Genomic DNA, 18,925 nt, shown 5'->3' with positions numbered 1-18,925 from the left:
CCCGACTTAAAAAAATAATAAAGGAAGTATTACGTAACAAGGAACGATTAAATTACCGCGCCGCTAATAAACTAGGGGCCACGGGATTACGACGCTCTAAATAAGCTATTAAAATAAATCACCGTGATCTAAAGGATGGATTACCGTGAGCTAATAACAGGATCACCGTGAATCAACGGGCGATCTAACGGATTAATAAAGAAAAAATTAAATATATAACGATAAATATTCCTTATATATTTTATATAAATATTTTTTATTTTAATAATTAATTTAAATATTAATCTTAACCTATTAATAAAATAAATAGCTTTAATAAAACTATTATAAATACCTTTAAAATTTACGCACCTTAATTACTTTCGTTCTTATAAGCTATTACCTATTATATCGATAAAAGCGACTTTTATCGCACGTTTAGATACTCTCTCGTATTATTAATATAAACCCTAGTACGTCTTACTAGGTTTCTTTTAGAACCCGGATAACGTTCGTTACATTCGGTCGCTTCGGTACAAAGTTCCTTAATTACTTAAAAAATCTCTTTACGCCTATTATTAAAAGCTACTAAATTAGCGATCAGTTTCTTTAAATACTTTAATCTTTCTTTGATACCTTTTATCGAGCTATTTTCGCTACTAGGACGCGTCTAAAACGTTTATAGTCCTTAATCATACGCCGCGACGTTACTACGCAGGTAATATTAACTCTACGCGAGTCCGGCGCGACCGGCGTTAATAACTATCGGATTATCTATCGGATCATTTATATCGTAGCGCCTTAACTACGTCCCTTTAATAAAAGTTCGGCTAAATTAATTCGACCTCGTAGATTTAAATAATAAGGTTTGTTTTTAATTATTCGATAATTCGATCGAGTTATCGATAATTTTTTTATAATTATCGTTTATATATATATTCAATAATATAAGTTTAAAAAACCGCCTAGAAATATTTAAATAAAAGCCGAGAATATATAAAAAATAAACTAATAAATAACGAATTAAAATACTCGTTTATATTAAAAATTAATTAATTATATTTAATATAAAAAATATTAAAATTAAATAACTTATTAAAAAATTAAATTATAAACTATTAAAACTATTCTACGTTTTTAAAATAATATTACCTACCGCTATTAAACTTAAACCCTTTAAAGCTTAAAAAATCTATAACTTTTATTATATATCACTTATAAAAGTATATCGTATTAATAATTAAGAACTCTTTAACTTTAATTAAATCTTACGAAATATTAAACCTATAAAAACTATAATCTTATAAAAGAAATAAAAAACTTTATAAAAATTTAAAAACGCGTAAAATATTTAATTAAATAAAAAAAATAACCTATAAAAAAATACTAAACTTAAAAACCTTATAATTACTATTTAAAAAAACGGCATAAAAAAAACCTTATAAAATTTTATTAATATCATCTTAATAAACCTTATAATGAATAAATTACCATTTAAATACCTCGAGGCGAAGTATAAAAAAAAAGGAACTAATATTACAGGCACACTAACAAAGGCATATATACCGGTCTAATAATAAATAACGGCATTCCTAAAAGATATAGCAACTAAAGGATAAAAAGACGTCTAGAGGATGCTAAACTAAGTATATATAAACTTGACGAATCACCCTCTTAAAAAGAGAGGAAGGACAGAAGACCAGAGCCCCTAGAACTGCCATAGTCAATTATTAGCTGAATCAGAACCAAGCCCTTACTGCCCTTGTCACACTGCGCGCCAACCGGCTGCTGGTGGATCCAGACCCGCAAAGCTGGGACCAGGCGCGGGACACCATCGCCGCCGAGCACGAGGTGGACGAGCCCACGGCCGCGCGGGAGCTCGCGGCGGCCACCAACGCCGTTATGGGCGAGACGGCGCAGGTGGACTTCGAGGTCAGCGGGGTGGGCCTGTGGAACGTTATCCGGATCCGGGATCGGTTTGGTGGGTACGCGGGCGCGGGGCCTGGGTTTGACTCTGTGGAGACGCTGCCGGGGTTGATTAACTACCGGGTGCGAGATGCTGCACGACATGGGATGCCATAATCAGAAGAAAGGCTGTTATTAGATATGACCAAAACTTAATTCATCGCATGTTTCGGTGCAGAACTAAACGATTGTAGTATTGCGATTGTTACCGGCAATTAACTTGCCTCATGCTTCATTCATCCGTCTGGTAAAATATCCCCTTGAATGCTGTTTCACAACCCCCCCCCTCCCCGCCCCTTTGTTGGCCGTACTGTACGGTCCCCAGAAAATTTAGTACGATCAGCGCGCCGTTTTTGACGTCCGATCCGCTGAGTGTACAATTTGATTGGATGAATCAACCCTGTTTTTGCTTGTGCGGCGCTGCCGATCTGCTGCCGACGTACAATACGGATTCCAGGGGCAGGGGGGCTGTGAAACAGCATTCAAGGGGATAGCTAGTCTGAAATCCCATCGCGCAACGTCCATATTCCAGCCCTCAAAGTCCCTTAGTCATAGACTCCAATTTCCCCTGGATGCGGTCGAAGCAGAAGTAGACTTTGCGAAGAACCTCAAAGTCTTCTTCTCGGACCTCCTTGCGTCCAGCATGGGCAGCCACCTTCTGCGCAACGGATGAGGAAAAGTTAGCGCCCACTGATTTGTCACATTGTATAAACTGATTTCACTTACGCTTGTAGAGGGGGTCGTGAGATGAAACTCCACGACCGTTAGGGCAGCCGTTGACTTCGTCATCACTCGTGGCCTGAGTTGGCTCCTGCTCCTGCTCTTCGATGTCGCGGTCCTCGTCGGATTTCGGAGTCTTGGGCATCATGAGATAGCCAATGTTTCGTTTAACAGTGCGTCTGTACTTCAAATCACGCATAGAATCTGCTGATGCAGGCATGAGTTAGCCTTCCCCTGTAACGAATATGTGTGAAGGCGTTCAAAAAACTTACCCTTGCAACGGAGGATGCCTGGCTTCTCGATTGATCCACGTAGGCCTGCGGTTCTGAATACGAATCTCTTCTTCTTGCTGCGGACCTTCTTGAGCCACCCTCTTCTCTCGAATCGACTGGAGGGGGGTGCCCTGGTCTCCGGCTCCGTCCTGTGGCTCAACTTGCCTTCACCTTGCTGCTGATCAGGCGACTGGACTGGAGCGTTGGTTGCCATCTTGGTTGCTAGACTGGAAGTCGGGAATCAAGTTAGTAAGTGAAATCAAACAAACTTACAGGATCAATGAAATTTTTGTTCATTCATGAAACATACCGTAATGTCAATCCGGTGGGTGGTGATGTTAAAGGATGGTCGCAAATTTCCTTGGCGTGGGGAGATATGTTTCGAAAGCGGAAGATCCAGAGCTCCAACCTGTTCTATCTTATGGAATTAGGAACTTCTCGGTGACAAACCCTTTCCAAAAAGAAAAAATACCGGGGTAGGATTAGTGGTGATGATGCTTGCTCGTCAAATATGAAAGATGGCCTCGGCTGCAATTAATACGAGAATAGGCAGATATTGAGGGTGAGAGGTTATCAAGGAAGGGCCTCTACCGGGAATCTCAAAAATCGATTATCTCGAGAAAGTAGTCTTGGGTGGACCAGAAGTGGAAGCCGCCAAGTAAACAATCATAATTGGACTGGGTACGGAAGTTGCTTCAGTGAACTTCGTTGATTATTGCGTCTCATGATATTGCTGTCTAATACCAACTATCTGTTTTCACGTCCATGGTCCTCAGCACGTGGCAATTTCGTGGCTCAGATTTGCCAGGACGTTGCCTTCAAAGCCTCTTCGTGAGGTGTTCGTGCTACTACTCTAAGTAGAAGTCGATGCAGCTCTCGTAGGTCTGCTTGTTCTTGCTTGCCCACCAGTACCATTGGATTGCACATTTTCCGGCTACATCACACGCCGAGCTGAGGGTATCCGGGATGGTAATGTTGAAGTCAACTTTGCCGAGCGTTAGCGAGAAGGGCCAAAGAACCTGAGAACGGATCGGAACGTACTATCATTCCGTGGCGGTCCGGAAGTGGAATCCGGCCAGTCTGCCCAATACCGCAGGGGCTCGCCGATGACTTGGTTGGTGGCCAGGTCAACCACCGACACGTTCTTTCCATGTTCACTCGGATCAGCTAATCGATGCGCTACTCATAGAATGCATGAGAGTACCTACGGCATAACCAGGGTGGTGGCCTGCGATGAGGTCAATGTGGAAGTCCAGAACGTCGCCCGCTTTCACAACCTGTACTCTTTCCAGGTTATCCTCGAGCTGGTAGCCCCGGCACAGGTAGGCATTGCAGTTGTAGTCCTCGTCCGCCTTCTTCATGGCATCTTCAATGGGGCTTGCGATATCTGCGGCGGGACAGCGTCAGTCCTGGCCAGAGTTTGACTGTCGGTGTTAAGAATCTTCAGGGAGAGCTCACCCTTCTTGAGTTGCGCGGTGAGAGCAGACCCGCAACGTTCCTGCTGTACTGGGCCATTCTGTTCCGCCATGTTAGCTTCTGTAAGCTGTGTACCGAGTCTCATGTGATGGTGTACTGACTTTACGTGGTGTTGGAGTCTCTACAACGGCGTGGCCCGACACGCCGACGACAGTTGCAAGGCTCAAGGCTCTGATCAGCGCAGTCCGCATTTTGAGCTGCGTTTCTTGTTCCGTTGGAAAGTCTTATACAATTTTCTAATTAGTAATGGCGATGTTGAGTTTCAGTCCCGTGCGGCGTAGGAGTCGTCTTCTATCCCAGCAGGCTTAACATTGCCCTGCGAGCACCATACATCAACAACACCTGCACCCATGATTGGCGGATTTGTCGCGGAAGGGCAGAAACTGCCAAGATATTTCCTTTTACAGCAGTGTCTAGTTTTCCCACCAACCGAGTCACCCCAAATTGTAGAGGCAGCAATGAGTTCCATCCCAACGATTCTTTTCATTTCGAGCCTACCTAGAAGAAGAAATGACCCAGGATCAACTACATGGAGCTTAAATCCAGGCTTTTTCGACATCTTATTTCACTTCCCATGTCTCCCATCACAAGCACTCCTTAGCCAACTGAATGCCTCACCGTCCTCGCATCCCCCACAATCATCAATAACAAGTCAAGGTACTGGACACACCCTCTGTAGCCTTCCTCCTCGGCGAACGATCTAGCTCTTTGGAGCTCAGCTGGCGGGAACCCTGCTGGGCATGCCTGATCCCACAGAAATTCCAGCATGGTAATCCTCCCCTCTTTCGCGGCCTCTTCAAAAGCTGTGCGACCTCGGGCACCAGAGGGGGGCTCATGCACGTCTGCTCCATTATCGATCAGAAGCTGAGCAATTTTTGAATTGCCGGCTCGCGCCGCCATCTGTAATGCAGTGCTTCCACCTGCCAGTGACGGTGCGACCCGGACATCTGCTTCATTCTTAAGTAGGAACACCACCATTTCATAGCTGCCTTGCTCACAAGCCAGCTGGAGCGGCGTGTCACGCATTCCAACCCCTCGCATATTGACGTCTGCCCCCCACTGTACAAGTAATTCGATTACCTCCATATCCGCGTACTGGATGGCGAGTAGGAACGGTGTTTCAGGAGGAGAACGGCTTGCATATTTGTTAGGGTCGCTGCCAGCTTCAAGAACCATGCGCACCATATCGAGATGGTTTCCACTTCTCCGGACCTCTAGAATCACGGCGTGGACAAAGGCACCCATTCCTACAAGGTCTTCCATAATTGCCTTCTCCTTTCGTAATCGGTCTGCAAAACCAGATACCTTCTCTTCGATAAAGTTTCTCATCACGTCAATGTTGATGTAGAAATCCACCTCTACTCGGGCAGTGATATCCATTCTCGCTGCCAGCAACTGGGTGATCTGATAGGTGTTGCTGTCATGTATCGCTCTGGACAAGGCCATACTGCCAAACCCTGGCAATCCTCCTGGAAACTGGGAAGAAAATGCTGAGAGGAGCGTCCTGAATATTCTTTGACTGTATGACATGGCAAAAGTCAAAGCCAGCTCGTCCCTTACATTTGCTTTGTAGACCAGCAGAAGGTTAATCATCTCGATATCACCTTGTAAAGCGGCCAAAGCGAGAGGCGATAATCTTGAAAACGACGCTCGAACCGTGTCCGCCCCTTGGTCCAGGTGCATAGTCCCATGGGGCAATTTGTACATCAGCATGCGTATGGGTAAGGATGAAGCTAACGATTTCCTGTTGGTTGTCTGCCATGGCAGCACTTAACGGTTGGGTGAACAATTTTCTGTCCTGTATAGGGATCCTTTCGCACAGCTTTCGTAGATAATGGAGGTTGCCGGTGAACGCCGCAGCAGTGGCGGCTGCCATGAAATGCGTGTCCTTCCCTGGACCTATACAGGCTAGAGCACTTAGACCCTCCAAACGTCTGATCAGAAGCTCATCTTGAGACCATATTGCTTCCGCCAGAGGAGTCGTTCCTATCATAAAAGACCGTTGTTTATCGTTGAATAGGCAAAACTCTTCCATATGCATCAACAATGATGCTGGCCCATCGACAGTGGCGCCGTTCTGAAGCAGACGATTAACCAGTTTCATGTTGCCGCCCCTGATTGCTGGTACTAGGAGGTCTTCCAAGGAGGCAAGGGAAACTATCGGCAATATAAACTCCACCAATTCCAGATTCCCTCTTCGGGCAGCGAGCAGAAGCATAGAGAGCACCTTGCGTTTTTGCCGATGTGCGCATGGCCCACAAACTGCAGCGTCACATCTTGAGAAAAAGCTCATAATTGCTGAAGCAGCTGTTGAGTTTTGAAGGATACGCACGATATCTGGTACCAATTGGTAGATGTCTTGGATGCTGCCGCGGATGTTGGGGAGTATAGGGTGTTCGGAGTGTTTGAGTATTAGGTCCTTGGGCGCCTTAGTAGGGAAATGCAACTCGTGATCCTTGACTTCAATCCGACTAATGATACCTTCCACAATCCTCTTTTCGATTAAAGGACGTCTTAAAAGTAGCTTTAGCGTCTCTGGGCGTACACGGGCCTGATTATTAAGAAGAATTCGGACCAGTTCTATATTCAACGGCGGAGGCTTGGTAACTGATAAATCAAAGGGGGAGGGTTGGGGAATCCATAACGCAGTCTCGAGAGCCCCCTGGGAGTGATCGTACCCACCCCAATAAGAATGATTTGGATCTGCTCCAATCCTCAAGAGGACATGAGCAAGTTCGACATTACTCTTCGCTGATGCTGTATCCAGCGGCGTGTAGTATCCACGTCTATCAGGTAAAGTACATCTGATTCTGTTCGGGTCGATGGCGTACGTAAATATAGTTCGAGCCATATGTAGGACCATATTCACGGCCTGAGAATTGTCTGTCTCGACCGCGTGCCGGAAAAGGTTGTCTGCGAGACACATCCCAAAACTTGGGTGTACTGCCTGGAGAAGACCTTGTAGGTCCTGTCGCAGGGAATCGGATTTCTTTAGTAGTTCGAAAACACTCTCTTGGTCCGTTCTCACGGACAGTTCCATTCGGTGGGAGAAGCTGTAGGCAATAGCTTTCACTAACGTGGGAATGTCGTTTCCCGCCTCGCTGCTGCAGAGAATCAGACTGCTCGTTCCCGTATTGTTAGGGGCCAGAGAAGATAGGGTCCCAAGTATCTGCTGAGCGATTGGGTGCATGAATACATCAGCCCCGGGGCCGATTGGGTCGTGAAATGGATTGAAAGTAGACCATGCTACTAAATCCCCATTGCTAGAAAGTGGTTCGAGTATGGGTATTAGGGTCGAGCCTGCGGATTCCCGGTGCACAGCCAAGCTGGTTCCTATTGTTACTGGGCTGTATTGGGGCCATTCCAGATTTGCCGCTGCTCGGAGTCCTGTCCAAGACTGCCTTGGCGAGCCTGGGTGACCAAACCTGGCTCGTTCGCTCGCAGTTGAACATCTTATCCAATCCCCTCTGTCATCTTGGTATTCGACAAAGGCGTGACGTGGTGCTGAAGTGGCGCTGACCTTGTGCCCAGCGCTCTGTAGATGACGCCTGGCTGTCGCGATCCTTGCTTCGCTTAGGGGTAGGCCGGATGAGACAATCCGCACTTGACAACCTCGAGCAAAGAGTCTATCGTATTGTGCGAGCAGAAATGCCCACTCATGCTTTTTGAGATTCTTCTGCGAATCCCATCGCCGGAGCTGTGCCTCATATTGCGATAGGCTATTAGGGAACTCCGTGTTAGCTATAGTATCGGTTCTGAATGCAAGGAAGTGGGACCAACGTAGCAATAAACCCGTGTTCCTCCCTCATTACACTTAGCACACATCTTCCATCGTCCTTTGGATGACAGAGCGGCAATTTCTGGTTGTGATAAAGAGCGTTGATAATATCCTGATGGCGATCCCATTCTGCCTGAGGAATCTTCCTGGCATCGACAGGCATCGCGAGTTTGCCCTTCCGTGATTCTTAGGAAGGTAGGGTAGAAGGGGATGTCGTAACTCAATCTTAGGGAACCGAGGGGCTGCCGAGCTGTAGCCGTACGAGTATGTGTACCACAGCAAGAAGCGACAATTTATTATTGCTGATCCGCTAGCCACCAGCGGAATGAAAGCTGGAGATATAGCGGCTAGTAAGGGGGTGACACCCACGAGGTAAGAGGGCAGCTGGCGGTGATAGATGTAACGTATGTCACCTCATAACCGACACCCCTGTACAATACCAAGATGGCTCACCGCTACTTTTCTTTATTACCTATTTTTTAACTAATTTTAAAGTAATTTATCTTATTCTTTTTATATTATATTTATTTAATATTTATAGTACTTTATATATAAAATAATATTATTATTAAGATTTCTAACGTTTTAAATAATAAATTAATACGCCGGGCCGCTTTAAATTAAAGTATATTAAAGATTATATTAAATAGGCTTTCGTATGTACGTACAAGTGGGTTCCGGGTTTAATCGAGGTTATATTACTGTATTCTATTGTTTATATTATTCATCTCTATCTTTAGTACGAGCTGCGAGGGGTATCGTATACCCCTCTTGATAAAACTAAAAAGGGGTTCGTGCGCGTAGGCACGTGGCACCCCTTTTAAAGTAATATAGAAAACCTTAGTTCCTGCTGTTCTAATAGATTACGCTAATTAATCGCTTCTATAGAGCTACATCGAAGCGGGGGGCTAAAGAAAGTCATTAAAGGCTTTTTTTAATATAAAAAAAGTATTTAACATACCTTATAAGCGAGCTACGTATATAAACGAGTTATGCATTTTTTATTATTAAGCTTTATAAGTTATAAATTAATTTAATTATAAGGCTTATAATTAATTAAATATATTGATAATTATTATTTTTAAAGGTTTTTATATTATTTTAATAAGTGCGCGTATTATACCCGGGCTCTTTATAAATTTTATAACGTTATAAGCGTGTTTTAAACGTCTTTATATAATTACTCCTCCGACGCGATTCGTTTTATAATTATTTATTAATATTCTTTTAAAACTATAAGTCTTTTTTAATTTATATACGAAATAATCCTCTATTTTATAGCCGTTTTATTTTTATACGGCGGCGCTAGCTAAGTATTTTATTTATTTTTCGAAGTGTCGCGTTTTTACTTTTTAAAAAAGTAACTCGGTATATAATTTACGTTATAACCTTTACGATCTAGTTAAAACTAATTATAAAATAATATATTCCGAATCGTATAAAACGAGTCCTATCTTTCGAAAGCCTCCTTATATATTCGAAACGGTAAAAATTGCTTAAAATGTTAAATGGGCTCTCGTACGTACGGTGGTTCCGGTTTTAATCGGGGTTCAATCGTTCTTATTCTGTTATTCATGTCTATTTTTAGTACGAGCTGCGAGGGGCATCGTATGCCCCTCTTGATAAAACAGAAAAGGGGTTCGTGCGCGTAGTGTTACGATCGGCGGGTTGGTCCCCCGCGGGGTAGCACTTAAGGCGTAGAATTGGACAGAAATAACCCGAAGAGTCATTTCCGAAGCTTTTACTTTGTGGCGCAGTGGTTAGTCCACACGCACTGTAACACGTAGGCACGTGGCACCCCTTTTAGAGCAATATGGACAGCTTCAGTTCCAGCTGTTCTAACATAGAACGCTTTTAAAAACGCTAATAAAAAGTCTTTCTTAAAAATATAAGTAATATACGCCCGTATAAAACTTTTAATTTCTTTCTCGTACACCCTTTTTAACGTATAAAAATAGCCGATATTAAAAGGTTAAAACTTATACGACGAATAAAAAAGTATATAAAGTATAATAATTAAATTCGTTTCGTAATAAAACTTAAAAGTTATCGAATAATAGCTTTCGTAGCCGTTTAAGTCTAAGAAACGATAGCGACCTTTCGTATAAGACTTAATATATTAATTAAAGTATCGAATTTAGTCCTCGCCTTTTTTATTCGTAGTTTAGCTATTTTTAATAATTACGATTACCTAGTCCTTTAGTAATAGGCTGTTTTTATACTAGGAAGAGAGGTGCGTTTTCCCGGTAAAAATAATATACGGAGGGATGGCGTAACCGTGTAATCCGACGCCCTGAATAATTATAACTCATTCCCGGTTCCCTTACTATACTGCCCTAGGCCTTCCGTATTAATCGGAGGTGGTTACGACTATTTTAAACGAAATTTAGCTTATAAAAAAGCCGGTCTCGTTAAAGTTATAGATATCCTCTTTTTAAATCTCGTACTTATAAATTATATTCCGTATAAAGGTAAACTACGCGCGATACGCGTCGGGATCTTTATAAAAGACTCTTTAATAATCGATTCTTCGGTTAAAATGCGTCCGGAGGTCTAGTTATTGTCGTATAAAATTAAAGGCTTAATTAACGCCGACGCGTCCCGCGTCGCGTAAACTAAATAATCGATTCGCTTTATCTTTTATACTACTTAACCGGGGAAGAAACGATCGCGTATTTAAATTAATTATATATTAAATAATCGTATCTTTTTTAAAATTTAAAAACTTTCGAAAATTCGTAAATATTTCGTATCGTATAAGTTAACTATTTCGTCTACGCTATAAAGTTTTTAATAAGACGTAATAAATTAATATAGCTTTTTATACGCTTAAAATTAAGTCTTTTTAAAGCGCTTAAAACGCTAGAATTATATCACTCTTTTTTTAAAGTTATAACATTTTTAGACGTAAAAGAATATAAAAAAAAGTTAAAGCTATAAAGAAATTTATAAAAGTGGGACATTCACTTATATAAGATACTCGCTTATAAGATACGTTACGTATACCTTAAATTTAAGCTATTAAACTTAAAAATAAGTATAATACAAACGAGTATAGTATTTTAAAAAGCTAAAAAGGTAATAGCTTTATAATAAACAGTTCGAAATTACGTTTTATTTAATAAAAACAGCCTAGTTTAAAGTGCTAAATAACTATATTAAAATATATATCGGCACTTAATAAGGCCATCCCTCCTTTAGTGATTTATAAAGGGTAAATCGGTCTAAGAGTAATAATTCCCCTAAAAACTCGATAAATTTCAAGGATAAAAGTTTAATACGAGCAATAAAGGCTGAACGAATAACGAGATCGCCATTAAATAGCTCGAAGATGTATTTATACCGAAAACCGCCTTAAATAACTTAAAGGATGCTCGTTTATTTATTCTAGATAAGTATAATAATTATACGACTAACGATTTTATATCCTTTTACTACTAAAATAATATTTATTTATTATTTTTACCCCTTTTATTTATTATACGTTCTTTAACCCCTCGATATTAAGGTCTTTACTTTTATAAAAGCTTATTATTAAAAAGAGATCGGTTTCTTAACCTTATTAATAAATTTATCCCCTATCGGTAAACGAAACTTCTTTATATATTATATTAAGGCTCGTAAAAAAGCTTTATCGGTTTAAAATATTAAAGGTAGTTAACGTGGTAGTGGTTTTTAGCCCGTATATATTACTAAGCTATTTACTAGCCCTCTTTTATTTAAAAATAATAATCGAAAGCGACTAAAAGAAATTACACAGGTCTTAGCTAGTTAAAATAAAGCCTTCACACTTATCTAGACTCTTTTAACTAATAATATATTATAGTTAACCCTAAAAAAGTGTATTAATTTAAAGCACTAAATTCGACATTTTTATTAATTAAGTTAAAACAACCTTATTATATAACGCCAGCTATTTAAAAAGATTTAAAAAGGATATTATAAAAAGGACTATCTATTAGTAATACGGAATTATAAATCTAGTCCTTAAAAGAGAAGTTAGAGCTCGTAAGGCCTCGAAAGAAGCGAAGGGTATAAATTAGCCCGAATTCGAAATTCGTATCAATTGAAAGCATACAACGTACGAGGGAGGGGCCAGACCAGGTTGAAATTAAGTACTCGGATTCTGAGATATCTATTACATCTGTAGTCGAAAGCGATTATATTATAATCCAAAATTAAAGGAATGGTGGCCATTTAGAGTTGGTGGTCGATTTCCGTGTTTTATTTTGATGGGGTGTCGGTTATGGGGTGACATACGTTAGCTGGCCACTTGTGTCGATGTAAGCGGCCATGTGTCTCGCCATGCTTAAAGAATATCACGGAAGGGAAAGTGGCAGGGCAGTGCTAGTTCGATTCTGAAGACAACCAATCATGAACTGTGGGTGAAGTTGAGATTGAGGGAAAAGGAGTAGTTGGGTCGTGGAATATCAGAACATATTCGTAACGGTCCAGCAGCCTTTTATACACTAAGGGAACACCTTACGACCTGAGGGATTGAGATTCCCGGGAGGATTGGCATTCTCATCGGGCGACATGCAAGTACCATCAGGTAGAAAGGCAACTCGCTGCCTCACGACAAGCAGGCTGTCAGGTTTTGCCATGCAGGTTGTGGCACACAGGTTTTGTCATGCAGGTTTTGTCATGCAAGCTTTGCCAATCAGTGCGCGCAGGCATAAGACCAGTAAGCAGATTTTGTCATGGCAGGGGTGTCAGCCTACCTGTCAAGCCTTCGGAAAATATGATGCGCTGATAACTCCAAGTCACCACTGACTCTGGTTCGCGGCTATGCCTTGTCTTTGAACATAGAGCGCCCCCAAAATCAATCGCACGGGTATCCCAAGTGCTAGAGGCAGGTTGTGGTAAATCTTGACCCCCAACCAGTTACACCCCAAAGATCTTATCGATGTTGAGATTAACTGATTGACAGCTGACAGCTACATGCAGGTTTTGCCAATGCTGTTCGAGTACCATTGTGAGCATTGCCGCCAAATTGTATCGAAGAATGGTCTCGGGAATTAAATAAAGGGTATCTCCAGGTTATGCGACTCGGTGACAAAACCTGTCCAGCCTTTTCGGCAATTAGCAGTGAGGCACTGGAGCAGGTGCCATGTTCACTGATTTGGGTCATAAAAATGTCATGTCCTTCAAGCTGAAATAGTTGCAGGCAGGTTCAAGGATGGCTTGTATAAGTAAAATCTAGAATACAAGTACTGCTCGCATCAGACATTCCCAGAGGTAAAAGAGCATTCGACACTACAATCACACTATCAAAGACAGCCATTGAAGTAATATGCCGGCTACGAAGACACCATCGCAAGATCGTCCTAACCGGGGAGGTAACAAGAAAGCCAAGAAGTCGTGAGATCCCCAAACTCTTTCAAGTTGGCAGTGTCATAGGACTAACGTACCCCTTGATGATTTCAGACCCCGTTCACTATAATTATATGCTTGAACGATACACCCATGCAGAGCCAGACTTCACCGAGCGCACTCCAGTTAGTGGAACCAGCTAATTACGGCGTGATCGATGCCACCACCATTCAGCGACAAAAGAGAGGCCGAGGCCCAGAGAGCCATCGATGAGTTTGATCGCAGTTGGGAGGAAGCTTCCAGCGAGAACCAAGGTTCGCAGCAATAGACATTCAATGGGCCAGAGCTGGAGTACATTGTTAAGGTCAACAGAGGAATTGGAAGCACGGGGATAGGGGCTAGAGAGTTCTGGGCCATTGATTTGGTCGTAAGTCTTGATATAATACACTTGAATTTGGTTTATTATAATGAAATGAAGTATGAAATCATGCGTCTTGGACACTTTGTTGCTTTGAAATGCTAGTAATCTTGGACGACGCGAGAGAAAAGGCCATCCTTGTGTGGGTAGGCATCGTGAGCCTCACGACCGCAACCGGATCTGACTTACTGCGCCCTCCTGCAACTCAATTGATTGACTTCCCATATTCTCACCAGATAAGTCACCGAGATCCTGTCGGTGCCTCTCTTCTTCGGTGGACCTGTCAATGCCAAGCACAATCGCCTGCATTTCGGCGCTCAGGTGATGAGCTCGTACAAACAAGTTGGCCACTAGAGACAGACCGGCAACTACAACGCACTATGATGCCGAGATGTCAGCTAAATTATATCATTATTGTAAGCCACAGGGAAACTCACCATAATCCATACAGCACGGAAAGAGTCAAAGTAAGCCCGCCGCACGACGTCTTGGTCATGCATTGACAGGGAGCCGATCAGCTCAACGTTGGCCGAGGCGTGATCGCCTTTGAAGCTGACAGCGACTTGCTCCCCAACTTCGGTCACCAGGCCTTCGTATTGAGCGTTCATGCCGTTCTGGAAGATGACGCCGCCGACGACAATGGCGATGGACGTCGCGATGTTCCGGATGAACCCCATGGTGGCGATGACGACGGCCGTGTCGATCTTGGACGCCGCGGCCTGGGCAGCCAACAGCGGCGGCTCCATGTTCATGCCCACACCGATGCCGACCAGGATCTGGAAGACGACCAGCTTGGTGAGGGGCTCGCCGAACTTCAGGTAGATCAGCAGCCCCGTGCCGAGCGCCAAGAGGGCCTGGGCCACGTACATGACCGGCAGGTAGCGGCCCGTCTTCTGGATGAAGGCGCCCGCGAAGGCGGCCATCAGGGAGCAGGACACGATGAGGGGGATCAGGTGGACGCCCGACGTCAGGGCGTTAGCCCCGAGCACCGACTGCGAGTAGAGGGGCAGATAGAAGGCCAGGCTGGTGAGGACGTAGTTGCCGCAGGCGAAGACGGCGTAGGCCGCGACGGACGAGCGGTCGCGGAAGAGGCGCAGCGGGATGATGGGGTTCGCGGCCAGCTTCCACTCGTTGAAGACGAAGAGGCCGACGGTGGCGACGCCAAAGGTGATGAGGCAGATGACGGTCGCGGAGGACCAGGGGAAGGTGACATTGCCGAACTCGAGGCCTAGGAGGACCATGAGGGCGGCGCCGACGATCAACACGCTGCCGGCCCAGTCGATGGCCTTGAGGCCCGCCAATACCGGTGTTCTGGGCGTTGGCAAGTTCAGGAATACGGCGATGACGACAAACACTACGGCGCCAATTGGCACTGGATAACTGTGTCAGATCAATCAAGTAAGAAGTGGGAGGAAATAGATAATGAAAGCGTCAACCTCCCAAGAAATTTTCCACCTAATAAGCAATGAGAAAAAAAAGGAGAAACATCAGCAAGGCTCACAGTTGATGTAGAAGCACCAGCGCCAATCCAGCTTGGTGGTGAAGATGCCGCCAATGACAGGCCCCACGGCGCTACCGACCGCCCACACAATGGAGGTGACGGCGAGGTAGAGCCCCCGGTCGCGCATGGAGAAGGTGTCGCAGATGATGGTGTTGACCATGGTGCCCATGCCGCTAGCACCAACGCCCTGGACGGCGCGCCCCGCGATCATGTCGGTCATGGTCGGGGCGCGGGCGCAGAGCAGGCTCCCCCCGAAGAAGATGGCCTGGGCCGCCAGCATGACGGGCTTGCGGCCCCAGATGTCGGCGACGGCGGCCCAGACGGGCGTGACGGCGCTCATGGCCAGGACGAAGGCGCTGCCGACCCAGATGTAGCCGCTCGCGGAGCCGAAGGTGGCCGCGATGGCGGGGATCGCGGGCGTCGCGATCGTCAGGTCTAGGGCGGAGAGCAGCACCGACAGGCAGAGCGGGACCATGGTCAGCAGGATGGTGGCGACGGGGGGCCGGGTTCGGGTCTCCGCTTGCCCGTCATGATCATTCGGGTTGGAGGTTGGCGGTGCCGTTTCTGCAGCCGGTGCTGCGGATGTATTGGCGTCGTGACGGTGACGGGCGTTTAGGTCTGGGCCACGTACAGATACCGGCGATTCCGGGCGACGGCTAAAGAGAGTGGACACGGCGGCCGGTGGTGGCTTGGGGACATGGAGCCCGTGCAAGTCATTGACCTGGCGAGTCACAGTCTCTACGGCAGACATGGCAGCGAATATCTTCAATTGGTTCGCACGGAAAAGGATTGTATTTGGTTATTTACAGGTTTTGAATGACTGAAATTCAGGTGGCAAGAGATCTGTAGCTCTTATGTTGGTTTGCTGAGTGCTGCCTGGTCGCTTCGTTCTCCGCCGCATCTCGCCTGTGCCGCCTTGCTGTCGTGGGTGTACATCCTTCAACACCGTCCTCTACATGGAACAGTCGCTAAGATGGAATATTTCAATAACCTATTCGTATTCGACACGATTATACATGCATTTCTCGGACCAGATCGTCATGCCCGATGCATTTGGCATGGAATGCCTACCTCTTCACATCCAACCTCTCAGGACTCTCCTGGTAAAGCCGTGTGGGGATCTGTTGATCCTTGAAATTAGTGGCTCAGCCCGCTAAACCTCCCCAGGCCTTAGCGCTTGCGGCGGCCTGTGCAACCACTTTCAGGGACCATCAATAGTGACGTCGCGTGGTTGCAACCGATAAGCCGCTCGTGGCCATCCGCTCTTATCTATCTCCCAGGGTCGGCTCTGTTCCCATCGCATCTTGCACATGCAAAACAAACAATCCGATCATCCACCTCCAGCCATCTGATCAGCAACCACGACGGCAGGCCGGGTTCTGCATGCTCTGAACCACCCAAGACCAGCGTCCTCGGGCAAACACGGCCCGCCACGACGGGTCGCCTCCCGACACTCTCACCATGAGCGAACTCCTCGATTACCTTGTTCAAAACGAGCAAGACTTCCGCAAGTCCGTCACTCTTTCCCGTGCAACACTGTGACTATTGCTGTTGCTAACACCATTTAGAGCCCGCTTGCCCGCCCTGTACTCGGATTTCACCCCTCTCCGCACCATCAACCCCGATGGCTTCACCGCCAACCTGTCCGCCTGGAAGCGCGGCCTCGCTTCCGCCCTCCTAGCCGGCCATGCGCCGTCCCGCTCGCCACAGCGATCCCACTTCATCCTCGAGCTCGACGACAACCTACTCCGATCCCTCGAGACGAAACAATACGGCCAACCCCTCGCGCTCGGCACCGTGCTCGCCGAAGCCGTCGCCACCAACGAGATGATGCCCCTGCCCACCTTCACGAAGAGCCGCGACAGCATATACTACAAGAGCTGGAGCTCGCTAGGCTTAGGGGGTCTTGTCCTGGGGCCTGCGCACGGCCGGTGTGCTGGGCCAGCCCGGCGCCAACGGCAAGATGCCCAAGGGCAAGTTCGTCGTGATCCCCAACCTTGAGGTCGGCGCCAAGCTCTTCGACGGGCAGGCTAGGAGCCGGACGTCGCGGTTCGAGCGCACATTCTCGAAGTCCCATTTCCGGCGCGCCTTTGAAGGCCTCCTCGGCGAAGGCAAGACCATGTCTGATGCCGACTTTGAGGTCTTGCTGACGTTCTTGTCGCGGGACAAGGGCATACTGGCCACGGACGGCGCGACGGTCAAGATCCGCACCGCCGACTCTGTGGGCGCCGATGCGGCCGTCATCACAGAGGAGGATACGGCCATCGCGAGCCTGAAGGAGCTGATCGAGGACCTCAACAAGCAGACTGAGGTACTGAACCAACGCATCGACGAGCTGAGCCGGAACGCGCAGGCGGCCGTCGTCAAGAAGAGCCGGGTGTCCGCCCTCGCGGCCCTGAAATCCAAGAAGCTGGCCGAGTCGAACCTGGCAACGCGTTATGCGACCCTGAACCAACTCGAGGAGGTCGCCGCCAAGGTGGAGCAGGCAGCCGACAACGTGCAGCTCGTCAAGGTGATGCAGACGAGCACGACGGCGCTCAAGAGCCTCAACGCGCAGGTCGGCGGGGTCGACAAGGTCGACGCCGTGTTCGACCAGCTGCGCGAGCAGATGGGCGAGGTGGACGAGGTCGGCAACCTCATCTCCGAGGCTGGTCCCAACGCCACCATCGACGAGGCCGAGGTCGACGACGAGTTCGAGGCGATGCTGGCCGAGGAGCGCAAGAAGGAGGAAGAGGCCGAGCGTGTGAAGAAGGAGGCCCAGCAGGAGAAGGAGGCCGAGGAGACGAGGAGGCGGCTCGCCGAGCTGGAGAAGCTGGGGCCTGTATCCTCCAAATCTGAGGAGGGCGAGGCTAAGGAGACGGCGGAGCAAGCGCCGCCTACGCCTGTTACGGCGGCCTCGGATAGCCTGGAAGATATGTCGCTCGAGGAACCTGTCAAGCTCCCAGCGGAGTAGTAGTAGTAGAAGAGTGATTTGGCATTATGGCGTTTTTGGTGGGGGTATTCCTAGAGAGAGCGAGGCTATTGCATTTACTCGAGCAGCTATGAATACTTAGGCTAGGTCTTGGCTTGGACAGCGTACGTACATATCCAGCTGTCAATGTCGGAGTTATATTCATCAATGTCAAATCACGAATAAGTCATGATACATTCGCGGTGCCTGGATTGACTGGACTGAGGTGGTTGTGATTCTCTTCCTGGGCATCGTCGTAGAGCTCGCTCTTCGGCAGCTCTGTCAGCATTGTTGTGAGCCTCGTTCTCAACACCACTTCATAGAAACTGGCACCCGAAACCTACAAAGGCCGCAGGAAAGAGTATCAACGCAATCTTCCCAACTATCCACCCCTCTGTAAACCCCAGGTACTCTTTAACGCGACGACCCTGTTAGTGCAGCATCCTCCGGTTGTCGAAACTACACAGCTATCATCTCCGCGATAACAGGCGTGCTCATCCAGGGCGACCACTCTAGTCGAGAGTAGTTAATTAAAGGCAGAAGCACTCGGATA

The 18,925-nt window shown here is 46.4% G+C and overlaps 6 protein-coding genes across 6 annotated transcripts; 2 read left to right on the top strand and 4 right to left on the bottom strand.

Moving 5' to 3' along the window:
* Window positions 1–1,881: 1,881 nt before the first annotated feature.
* PG994_013726 (uncharacterized protein) lies at window positions 1,882–2,061 on the top strand (the record flags this gene model as incomplete). The annotated part of the gene is made up of 1 exon (XM_066865135.1): window positions 1,882–2,061. The coding sequence occupies one exon, from the start codon at window positions 1,882–1,884 to the stop codon at window positions 2,059–2,061; it is 180 nt and encodes a 59-aa protein (XP_066710096.1).
* A 418-nt stretch (window positions 2,062–2,479) lies between these two features.
* On the bottom strand, window positions 2,480–3,150 carry PG994_013725 (uncharacterized protein; the record flags this gene model as incomplete). Its single annotated transcript, XM_066865134.1, has 3 exons — window positions 2,480–2,634; window positions 2,671–2,868; window positions 2,937–3,150. 3 exons carry the CDS (start codon window positions 3,148–3,150, stop codon window positions 2,480–2,482), a joined length of 567 nt encoding a protein of 188 aa, XP_066710095.1.
* A 634-nt stretch (window positions 3,151–3,784) lies between these two features.
* On the bottom strand, window positions 3,785–4,603 carry PG994_013724 (uncharacterized protein; the record flags this gene model as incomplete). Its single annotated transcript, XM_066865133.1, has 5 exons — window positions 3,785–3,921; window positions 3,978–4,080; window positions 4,145–4,323; window positions 4,395–4,452; window positions 4,514–4,603. 5 exons carry the CDS (start codon window positions 4,601–4,603, stop codon window positions 3,785–3,787), a joined length of 567 nt encoding a protein of 188 aa, XP_066710094.1.
* Window positions 4,604–4,674: 71 nt separating this feature from the next.
* Window positions 4,675–8,353, bottom strand: PG994_013723 (uncharacterized protein; the record flags this gene model as incomplete). The annotated part of the gene is made up of 5 exons (XM_066865132.1): window positions 4,675–4,810; window positions 5,083–5,916; window positions 6,017–7,198; window positions 7,244–8,153; window positions 8,236–8,353. 5 exons carry the CDS (start codon window positions 8,351–8,353, stop codon window positions 4,675–4,677), a joined length of 3,180 nt encoding a protein of 1,059 aa, XP_066710093.1.
* Window positions 8,354–14,022: 5,669 nt separating this feature from the next.
* On the bottom strand, window positions 14,023–16,173 carry PG994_013722 (MFS general substrate transporter; the record flags this gene model as incomplete). The annotated part of the gene is made up of 4 exons (XM_066865131.1): window positions 14,023–14,058; window positions 14,111–14,299; window positions 14,359–15,293; window positions 15,423–16,173. 4 exons carry the CDS (start codon window positions 16,171–16,173, stop codon window positions 14,023–14,025), a joined length of 1,911 nt encoding a protein of 636 aa, XP_066710092.1.
* Window positions 16,174–16,883: 710 nt separating this feature from the next.
* PG994_013721 (Snf7-domain-containing protein) lies at window positions 16,884–18,375 on the top strand (the record flags this gene model as incomplete). The annotated part of the gene is made up of 3 exons (XM_066865130.1): window positions 16,884–16,933; window positions 16,991–17,330; window positions 17,368–18,375. The coding sequence occupies 3 exons, from the start codon at window positions 16,884–16,886 to the stop codon at window positions 18,373–18,375; spliced, it is 1,398 nt and encodes a 465-aa protein (XP_066710091.1).
* Window positions 18,376–18,925: the final 550 nt, after the last annotated feature.

The sequence above is a fragment of the Apiospora phragmitis genome, assembly GCF_038363925.1.
Source record: "Apiospora phragmitis strain CBS 135458 chromosome Unknown utg000011l:1.0-3236445.0:1.0-3240683.0, whole genome shotgun sequence".
Classification (NCBI taxonomy): domain Eukaryota; kingdom Fungi; phylum Ascomycota; class Sordariomycetes; order Amphisphaeriales; family Apiosporaceae; genus Apiospora; species Apiospora phragmitis.
The sequence above is the reverse complement of the archived record's forward strand: the minus strand, read 5'-3'. Positions and strand labels throughout refer to the sequence as shown.